Genomic DNA, 11,423 nt, shown 5'->3' on the forward strand with positions numbered 1-11,423 from the left:
AATTAATAAATGTACCTATAATATGTACACAGCTGCTCACGATGTATGATATTAGTTTCAAATATATTAGCAGTGTGAACAAACGGTATTTCGGTTTCAAGGATTTTCCATTTAAAAGTCGACCTACCAACAATTATCGGTGGTAATAATGGTGTGAGGAAGAGGGGTAGGTGGCGTGTCATCAATTATATAGCTTATGTGTATATATATATGTATATAGAGATTATTGTTGGCGCAGTTTCAAAAATATAATGTACGGCGTGTTGAGCGATTTTTCTTTGCAAGTCTTTGCGAGCAAAGCTGTGGTTACTTAAAGGAGTATTAAACATATTTTTTTTCATTCGTGTAGCGTAACTACAAAAACTGGCCGGTATATTGTAAACTTATCTATAACATTCATAGTTATATTGATTTTAAAATAAGGGTATCAATGAAATTATTCAATGAAAAAAATAAATCGTAATAATATTAAGAGAAAATAGAAGGGCTTTTTACGACTAGACACACGTATAAAATATATAATATATTTAGGAAATACGCGCAGTTATGTCGGCGATATTTTTATTTCCACGGATATATACCTTTATTTATTGTAGGCGATTTAGGGTTGATTTAGAGGACCCTCGTACGTACTTGGAAGGTGGTTCAGTTCGAAGTGTCCTACCAGATAGAAAAAAAAATACGATATATACGTGACCTCGAAGTATGGACCAAATTATGGGGGGGGGGGGTAGGACGGTAGTCTAAGTCTTATACAACATAAAACTACCTAAGCTACAACCAAAACGACTTATTCCCAAACATTAGAAAATCGTACATAAATACATAGTATATAGATACCTACGCTTATTGCCTCTCCGGTATATTAATATTATATATTGTCCGTCTTACCATACGAAACCCGGCGAAAGGCCGTCAGCCTGGTCGTATAAATTTTCCATACTATTAATATTTTGCTACTAACTGTGCACTTAGCTATACCTCTCGAAAACGTGCGTTAATTGAAAATTACCCGACACGCGATCAATTGCTGCAGTTGTCGCACACAATTATATTATACGCATGTAATACATTGCAGTGTATATCTATAACATATATACATATCGCGTGTAATTATCGCTAACCACACTAATGCACAGCAACACCGATCACTTGCAGACTTGTGCCGAAATTTTGCGAATAACTTTCGAGTCACTTATTTACTTTATAATACATGTACCTACACAAAATCTACGAGTGGGTCAATTCGGCGTACAGCTCGCACGCATCTCATCTCACATACAATTTCCCCGCGAAATTGGTATAAATATTTCGCTTTCGATTTCGTGAACGTGTTATACTCGTGTGGATCCATTCTCGGAATTAATCTACAGCAGCCTGGTTATCTTAGATGAACATTATTAAAGTTCTGCGGAAATTAATCCCACTAAAGTATCTCACCCGAAATCGGTATCAAAATTATTTATAATTAAATATGATTAAATTTAATATAATATGTAGAATGCCTTGAGGGACGGAAAGACGAGAAATGACAAGTACATCGAAAATTACTGTAGTGGACAAACACTGAATCATCAGTGGGAAATATAATTTATAATTTATTTATTTTTAACCATGGAGATGTTGGATGTTGGAATACATCTATATATTATATAATACTAGTATTTAAACTGCTACTGCTGCTGCGCGTAGCTCGTAACAATAATAATGTATACATTAATGTTAGGTTTAGGTATATGCCTTTCGCCCTGAATGTCCTTCGGTAGCACAAACGCCTCTCTACTATATCTTTTTACATACATTATGTTATCATCGCTTCATTGTATACAGCGTGTTCCACTTTTTAAGTAACACGAAATTATTCTTACAAAAGACCTTGAATTTGAATCGAATATTTTGTAAAGGTAAATTTGATGCTGGTAGGTAATATACGTTTTATAACTCAAACGTTTTAATGATTAGTTAATTAACAAATAATAGAATGTAATAAAAATTTAATTTTTTAAATTTTAGTTCAAAATTAGAAAATTAATCGAAGTAGATTAAAGATAGAAAAAAATCTATTGAAGGGTACAGATCTATTAACCATTAAATTATGCTATAAACTGTTATTCTCTAAAACCTTAGGGATTTTGTATCAAGAACAAATCTTTGTGTAACTTACAAATTTACAATTGTCTCAAATTTCAACTAGTTCATCTTTGATAAATATGTCAAGTGATGATAGTCGAAAACTATGCAAATTTTATTACCTGTATCGCACACAACAAAGATCAATAATTTTCTCGAAATGTTTCGTTTATGTTTACCACTCAACAATAATTTAAGGTTTCGTAAAAATAATTTGGTGTTACATATTTTAAGCGGAACACACTGTATACATAAAGCCAGAGAAGCGCGATTCATGGACGTTACGCCGAATGTAGGCTATTCAGCCACTATATGTTATATTATGCATTATACTATTATAGTCACTTGATATTATACCAATTACCTATATAATATACATAATAAATAGGTACTATGATACTGCTACTGCTTTGTATTGTAATATCATATATATATATAAATAAAAGTACTACATTATATTATATATATTATATATACCTACTGTGTGTACAGCGTGCAATATACGACTTACACGAGTGCACCACAAATCATTCGCCGCCCGCAAAGATAGTGCGCACCGATAACACTGCACGATCGCAGTCATACACTCGCAAATACACATTCACCCACGAACAACCCCTTCCCCCCACACACACACATATACATAGCAGACATGTGCAGTGCAATAATATTATAATAGTCGGCACGCGTGCGATCGCGCGCGCAAAAGGAATAGCGTATTAGTCCTCTCGCGTATATTATTGTTATTGCTTATTATATTATTATAATATACGCATACGGCACGTTAAAAGGTGTATGTTTTTACTGTTCGTACAAATCTTTTCCGTACGATCCTCGGTGTATATATACCTGAGCACGCTGTACACCCATGATAAACGATATATATGTGTATTTATATATATATATGAATAATGTATATTATATATCGGTACAAGTGTACGTCTACACACTATAATATTGAATATTATTATAGGTATCATGTAGTAGGTACGACCGCTCACGAGATATTGCATTTATCGCTGTATCATTTTTTTTGTTTTTTCATTAAAAATGTTTTTTTTTTATCGATTCCCGGTCTACATTATAATCACGTGAAACCATCTTAATATTAATATGTATTATTATATATTTTGATCGCTCGCACTGGGTCGGGGGAGGAAACGAAATGCGTTGACGCACGCGGCGTCACGGATCGGCGCTGGCGACGGCCGTTAATAATAATATTAATAATTGTCGAAAACAGGTAGGCACTAGGCACCTATATTTAATACGCGTTGTTTCGCATCAAATACACGCGCGCATTATTTTATTGTTATTTGAATTAGCATTTAGTTATTAATATTATGTATAAACTACAATAACAACAACACCAACATAAGCGAACACATGAATTAAAATAAAAAATTTAATAACTATCTGTAGTTGTATTAACCATATGGGTCAAACTATAGAGCGAGATCAAAACAAACGGCAAATAGGTATGAATGTGCTAAAAAACAATAATCATATATTAAAATATATAATAATATGAATCACGTAGCCGTGTAGGTATACATAATAATATAGTACAATAATATTATACATTATACTAATTTCAGACGAGCTATTCTTGCTACGGGTCGAGTGTTTTCACGAATTGTTTTCGTTAGCACCAATCGAGGCGCAGGAGAGATCCACTGCGTTCTCAACTGCCGTGGCGATCTCTATTTCTATGCAGAATTTTCTGTACCGACAACTGGTAATTACCGGGTTTACCTACCGACAGGTTGAGTTGTACTGTTGCGCGATATTATACTATAGTATTAGTATGAGTAAGTACTCGAATGCTAAAAAGAGCCACATCGTAATTATATTATTGTACGTACTATAAAGTATAAGTTCCAATTACGAATTATTTTAATTCGAACGACAAAAGGGTGTATTTAGGATTTTCTCGAGAGGGATATGGAAAATTAATTTTTTTATTTGTCTCAAAGATAGTTTTTAATAAATTAATCTGTATTTATTTCTTCTTTTCGTGGTGTCATAACAAAAAAACCATCCCTTACTCTATGAACTATACCAGGGGTAGCCTATAATTTTATAAATTAATACCAAAAAAATTAAAATGTATAGTAACAATAAGTAAATATTGATTTTATAAATAAGACGTGATCCGCACTAACTATGACGAAAATCGTATTTAAAGTATAGCCGCTATACTATACTTATACCATTGTTATAAATTATAACTTATAATATTATATACAACAGTGGCGGCATCTAGAGGGGACATTTTTTTTTAGGGGTGCAAAAGTATCATTTTGCACCCACAGACAACAGTCAAAAATATTATACTAATTTAAATATAGAATACAGTTTTACATTAAGATTTTTTTTATTAAACTTTTGTAATAGCAGCAGTTAAATATTAGATGGTGTAGGGAAACACCTCCCCCCAAACGCAGGTTTGTGAATCACCATAAACGTTTGCACCCACATGAATTTCTACCAAATGCTGCTTATATTATACATTATACATAAATGTAATATAATATAATATTATTATGTAATTGGCGACTTTACGTCGCGATCATAAATGTGTATAATATACAAATAATATTCGTGGAAATTCAGAATAGTGTAACTGTGAGAACGACATTTTAAAGGCCCGACACAACATTATGTTATAAAAGGGAGAGTAAAGTATTCCATAGTATTATACATCATACAGAATGTAATATTATAATTATAATTTATAGTACCTAATAATAGGCTCTCGAGTGTAAGAAATTTGGTTCGTACCAACATAGCATTGTCTGTACTGCAAGTCCCTGATGATGCATACATGCGAATTATGTGATTATGTGAATATGTTAAATAATTTATTTGTATATTATATAATATCATAGTTACAGATACTAAAATACAGGCTACACATTTTCATAACTACGAATAATTACCACTTCGGTTTTTGTTGCGTCATCTTATTTTGTCAAATGCATAAATACGAAATAAAATTATCGTCTTATACATATTATACATATTTGTAATCCTCGGTGTCATATATAATTATATCACGAATTCTAGCACCACTATCACCTTTGTTAACAGCTATAGATATTTGTTATGAAAAAAACCGTAAGGTACTTCAACGATTGGTTAAATCAAAATTGTATCTACTTGAACCCTTTTTTTAAAATTTATATTATGTATTGTATTGACACATTTTAAAATAAAATATAGTGAATTTAAAAAATTTAATTTAATTTCTGAAGGACTTTAAATATATCGTATGTCATATGGATGCGAAATTAGTTTACAGCTAGTACTTATACATTTTAATGTTCCGTTTGAAATTATTGTTCCAATTCTCAAATGAAAAAAAGTATCAAAGAGACTAGGAAAATACATTATATATCTGTGTATATATAATATATGTATATGATGAAAATTAACATCAATATACGTAGTCATTAGATATATGATATATCATTCGATAATCCACCATAGAGTAATATACTCTATGTAGTCCACGCACGAAGAGGATTAGAATATAATTGTAGTTGTATTATATTTATTATTATATACATGTGTGTATGTATGAAGATAAAATATAAAATGACCAAAGAGCAAAGACTGAGAAATTTGGGCAAAATGTTATCTCAAACGTTCATCGATAATACCATGGTTTGTTTTTCTGATTTTATACAGCATTAAAATTTTACCCATCAATTATTGTTAGCAACAACCCACTGTTGTGTACTTGTATAGATATAGGTTCCGCTGTACTAGCCATTCATTCAAGGTTGAATCGTTACGGGTAAATCGTGCGGACGATAAAGATCGGTTCTGGACATAATGGGTCAACCGTCCATCATTCCATGACTACTAGTCGTGTATAAAGAAACAAATGATAAATTAGTAAAAAACAACATTGAACACACTGTTTTTCAGTCATTAATTTCCAGCTGAGTAAACATTATAAGTGTTTTGGAAAACCAAATTTGAATATGCCATCGGAATGGTTAAAAATTGTTGATTGTGTGCGATATGCAATTTAAATTCTACTCCCTATACTCAATGTTCAAACCTACTACGGAACGTGTATGGAATACAAAAACCTAAATTTAACATCATGAATACTGTGATTATATATATATGATTGTTTGGGATAATGGGATATATGATAATTACAATACTCATTGTATCCTAATCAGTAATCATGTATAGACTAGGTATGTATTATATGGTTGTGCTCATCTAGTGTACCTATAGTGTGTTTGTTTGTTTACGTATACACTATACAGTATATATACATAGAGTTTTTGAACAAGGACATAAAAGTAAATCTCGGATAATATCACAAGTGTGGTAATTAGAAAGAACTTTAAATTTGCCACCCCTTCCACGGTATATACGAGTAAGAATATATAACGTGGAAAAATACTCAATTTTTAGTTTTTATATAAGTCAATTTATTATTGTAATGCTCTAATAAAAAAACACCATCTTACAATATTTTTATCGCAAGTGGAGGCACTGTTATTATACGATTTTATTTGATAATTTTTGGGCGCTGTTTTTTTTCAGCGTATATTATTAACATCGAACTGATAGTTGAAACGTTCAGTATCCAGAGTTATTTTAATCTTTCTATAATGGAACATTTTAGAAATTATAATATTTTTCTATCTAATTAAGTTATGATAAGTAAGGAAAAAACAAGACCCTCGACAACATAGGCCATGGGGGTTGATAATTGATATAGATAATTTAATTAATTACACATAATATATTATTACTGTTTACTTATTCTAATTATTCTAAATTGTTTTAAATCTCGATTTGAAGTTTCACGGCTCTGATAAAATTGATGGTGTTGGATATTGACTGAGGATGATTGTAGAGAATTTCAGCTATAATGTTTCAGAAAGGTTGTAACTTGTTCTATGATGTTATGATATATTTGGTATTCAGTAAAAATGTGGTTGATGGAGACTTGGACACCGCAGACTGTACATGTTGGGGATTCTTCCTTGGCCAATAAGAAAATATGGGAGATTTGAGTATGTCCGATTCTGAGTCTTGTTAAAATGACTTCGTATTTTCTGGGTATTTTGATAGGGAAAGTCCAATTGTCTATGTTATGTTTGATGTGATTAATAATAAAAATATATCAATTTATTATAATACTAAAGTTAACAATACACAATTGGTTCTACTGAACGTAAGTTTACTGGTGTATGTTTGTAATAAGGAGATAACACATGTGAGCGTCTTTTTAACAAATCAAAATTCTCGATGTGTACAACAAAAATTCCCATAAGCCTTTTTTTCCATAGTTTTTTTTTTTTTAAATTGTCGACAATTAGTATTTTTTCCATTATTTTGTACTTTAAGACCACGATTCAGCTGTATTTTATTTTATAATATTGTAATTAACTATGTGTACTGCAGTGTATAGTGTTGCTAGAACAGTTACATAATGTAATATCTTTTACGACAAAATATAATTTCAAGTTGCACCTATTACCTATATATTGTACTGACTAATGACATTACATTTTGATGGTATATAAAAAACTGTAATCATCCTTTATAGACTAATGTTATAATAGAAAAATACAAAAGTACATCCACTGTTATACAAAAGATAAAAATTGTATAGACCCATCCAATATTTGTTATTATCTAAATGTCCCCATGCAGTTTATTACATTTTTTTTTACTTGCGTAAACACACACTATATACTTATGCCTATATAATATTTAAAAATGGATAAATATATATACATTTTATCATTTTATGAAAGAAATATGTAATTTCTTAATATCAAAACGAGTTTAATATTTATTTTATTTTTTACTTTACGATGTTGAGATATAACCTTTATTTAAATTAATTAAATATCTTATAGATTCTGTTTTATTAATGACCTATCATTATTTAATGAATAGGCACTTATTGTTTTTAGTACATTAATTTATAAAATATTAATTAATTATTAGTGATTATACTGATTACTAATTATCATACACGTCTTATGCATTCCGGCTTAAAAATAACAAAATTAATTTGACATTGTGTCAAAAATATATTTAAAAGAAAAGGAAGTTTAATTTTTCGATATTATATTCGTAGATGAATTAATAATTCATGATAAAACGGATATAACAAAATTTAATTTGTCTTATTGTTTTGGATAAAAATTATAAAATAAATTTTGCAATTAAAATTGGGACAATATGTCAGTCTTCAAGAGTTATTTGATAAGAATAAATGAAAATTTTATTTTTAATAGTGTTACTGTACTTTGAACAACTTTCTGTTAGTTACGGTTTTTTATTTTATTATTATTGTTCTGTGTCAATATATTATGTTATTATGAAAGTTTAATAAAAAATTTGCAATTATAATATAATTTAAAATTAAAACCGAAAACGATGAATCAAGTAATAAATATATTATAATAATTTCGAAAGAATAAAAAGTGTAAACTTTTTTATTGCCTAATAAATTAAAAACCTTAAAACTTGTAGGAGACATTTTGATAACGAATCAAACGCATTTTTTACAATGGGAAATAATAAGCACTACCAGCTACAATAAACAACGATTACAGATGATAATTTTGTATGAAATATATAGATATACGAAAAACAATACGTAGATATAAGACAAACGATAATTATTTCCAGTGTTGTAGTAGGCCCCTCGGGTATCTACATACTAGACAAGGGTATATTTGATAAATATATAATCTGAATTTGCAATTTTGTTTTGTGTACCTTTTTATGTTTTTTGGGAACACAAGTAATTACAGAAATTAAATATCTTTACAGATAAACAATTTGAATTCATTGTGTTATTTTAATAAAAATAAATTACATTTAATTTTAATCTACGTGTAAAACAATAGTAAAAACAATATTAAAAAAAAACAATTATGAATTATCTACTGTCACCAAGAATCGAAATTATTTTTGTTTCTATAACTGCACTTAAAATAATTTTGTATTAGCTGTATTAGTATAAATGCAATGGTGTTATTTTTCTGTTTAAAATTACCACACACAAGTCTGTGTATAATCGTATGATGTACGTGATAATGTTCTAATATGTTATATCCTTAGCCGGTACTAAAAAATACAGTTTGATTATCCCTCCATCCCGGAATCGTAATTTATAATATTATCTTATGTGGTTTTTTTTTTTATAATTCGAACGCTGCACCGAATGTTTGGCGTTAACGGGAAAACTGACCTGCAGCAGTGATCAGCGGCCCTTCCTTGTCGGCGGGTGCCACCAAGGCGTCTTGACTGTGCCACATGCCGGCAATTTTTCTGAAAACGTCCGATAACCGTACGGCTTCCCGGCGACGACTACTGCTGGACATGGTGGTGGACCGCACTGGAACGTTGTCGGCCAAACACTGCTGATCGCCGGCGGCGGTGGCCTGACAACAACGACCTGCCGGGACGCCGCGCCGTCGCCACTTTCGCCGGGCGGCGGACAGCTGTTGCCTCGTCGTTGGTCGAAAACATATGAGAGAGCGCAACCAACAGCTGATCAGACCGAACCGTGAATCTATCATTATTATACACGTCTATTCCTTTGTCTCCGTATCGGTATCTGTTATGCGGGCCGATTTTTCTGTTTATTTTTTCTATTTTCGATGCGCGCAAAACACTTGCACGTCATTTTCACAGCCAAGGCTTTCAATGAGAAAAAAAAATCACAACCCTCGAGTTCAAGATATTGTATATTTATGTCGTGTATCGGTATGACTACGTGTGTACGTATCTGTTTGCAGCACACAAACAAGCTTCGCGGAATAAAGCGACTCTTCCACGACTGGTTCCACTGTCCTTTCTCGTATAATAGATTTTGTACTTATGTTTTTCTCAGTACCAACTTATTATCTTATTTCGTTGCATATTCAATATTTTAAACAATAAACTCTAAACCTGTTGGCTGTTGTTGCAGATATTTAGATATTTAAGTGTTGACGATGTTAATGAATTACAGTTGCGTGATGGCTAGTGATATCCAACAAAAAGTATTTTTACACACCCTGCGTGTTTTTATGTTATTGTTTTCTTAAGTTCCTTAATAATAGATTTTTGGTAGAAGCAATATCAGTGGCTAACTAAATGAATATAAAAGTTCAAGTAATACTCATTACTCAACAGTTGTTAATATTAGTGTATTACACAGCTGATGCGAAACATACAAAATATACTTTGAAGCTTTGAACTTAACATTTTCAAATTCATTTTGTTTTCAATTTATTTATTTTTAATTCATCAAAAGAAGTTTCAAAAAGTTTTAAAAAAATGTAATTATACTTTTCAAACGGGTTACTTAATGATTTTTTTAAATAAGATATTGCGTCTTCTTTAATTTTATACGTTTACAAATTCTATTTGACATTTAAAAAAATCACTCATATGTTTTTATTATCCTGCAGAAAAACACTTAAAAATACAAATGTATTTCATATAATATTATAATTATTGCATACCTTATTAATACATTATTTATTTTGTACACAATGTCACACTACAATATTTAATTTATAAGTATGAAATGCTAGTACCTGCAGGATTGAAAAATATATTTTATTGTAATGGTGGTATACTTCACGTTTTTCTACGTAATATAGGCATTGCAGTTACTTAATTTATTACAATTTTGTGCATTTTAGTATGAATTATATTTTTATTGACTTTTAGAATGTCTAAATATTTTCTTAATTGGCTTCAAATCAGTAAGTTTATTTAAATATTTTAAAAATTATTTACATTATTTAAATTATTCGTCACAACAATTTTTTTTTCTTTACAAATAATGAAGAACGATTTTAATGATATTACATCGTATAATACGAATCGAATATTTTGGAACTTCTTATTTCACTTTATTTTAAGTTTTAATATAAAAACCAATTTGGTTATAACGTAAAATTAGTCTTATATTATCATCTGCAGCATACTTGTATTTTGTACATATCTAAATGTATAAAGAATGTACCTGCAGGTGACTATTCATATATATATATATATACCATGTAAAAAGTAATGACAATTTATTTCTATTGCGTATTCTGAATATTTGAATTATCTGGATATTTAAATACCCAAATCCGTATTCCAATCAAAGTTAAATACAATTAGTATACGAATTTTGGAATTATAATGGGATGATCGAGCTTCACCAATTTATTTAAAACAATTATTTCTTGAGAGACGTTTCCTGAATCAATCAGCTGCAGTATATATTGAGATGGTGATATTATTATTGCTGCGAC

The 11,423-nt window shown here is 30.1% G+C and overlaps 1 protein-coding gene across 1 annotated transcript in view; it reads right to left on the reverse strand.

Moving 5' to 3' along the window:
• The window catches only part of LOC113549597 (protein charybde-like), a 36,476-nt gene extending 26,945 nt beyond the window's left edge, over positions 1-9,531 (reverse strand). The window contains exon 1 of the mRNA XM_026950976.1: positions 9,377-9,531. Within this exon, the coding sequence (XP_026806777.1) occupies positions 9,377-9,509 (133 nt within the window). The 5' untranslated portion in view covers positions 9,510-9,531. The remainder of the gene's footprint in view (positions 1-9,376) is intronic.
• Positions 9,532-11,423: the final 1,892 nt, after the last annotated feature.

This window comes from Rhopalosiphum maidis, chromosome 1 (genome assembly GCF_003676215.2).
Source record: "Rhopalosiphum maidis isolate BTI-1 chromosome 1, ASM367621v3, whole genome shotgun sequence".
Taxonomy (NCBI): domain Eukaryota; kingdom Metazoa; phylum Arthropoda; class Insecta; order Hemiptera; family Aphididae; genus Rhopalosiphum; species Rhopalosiphum maidis.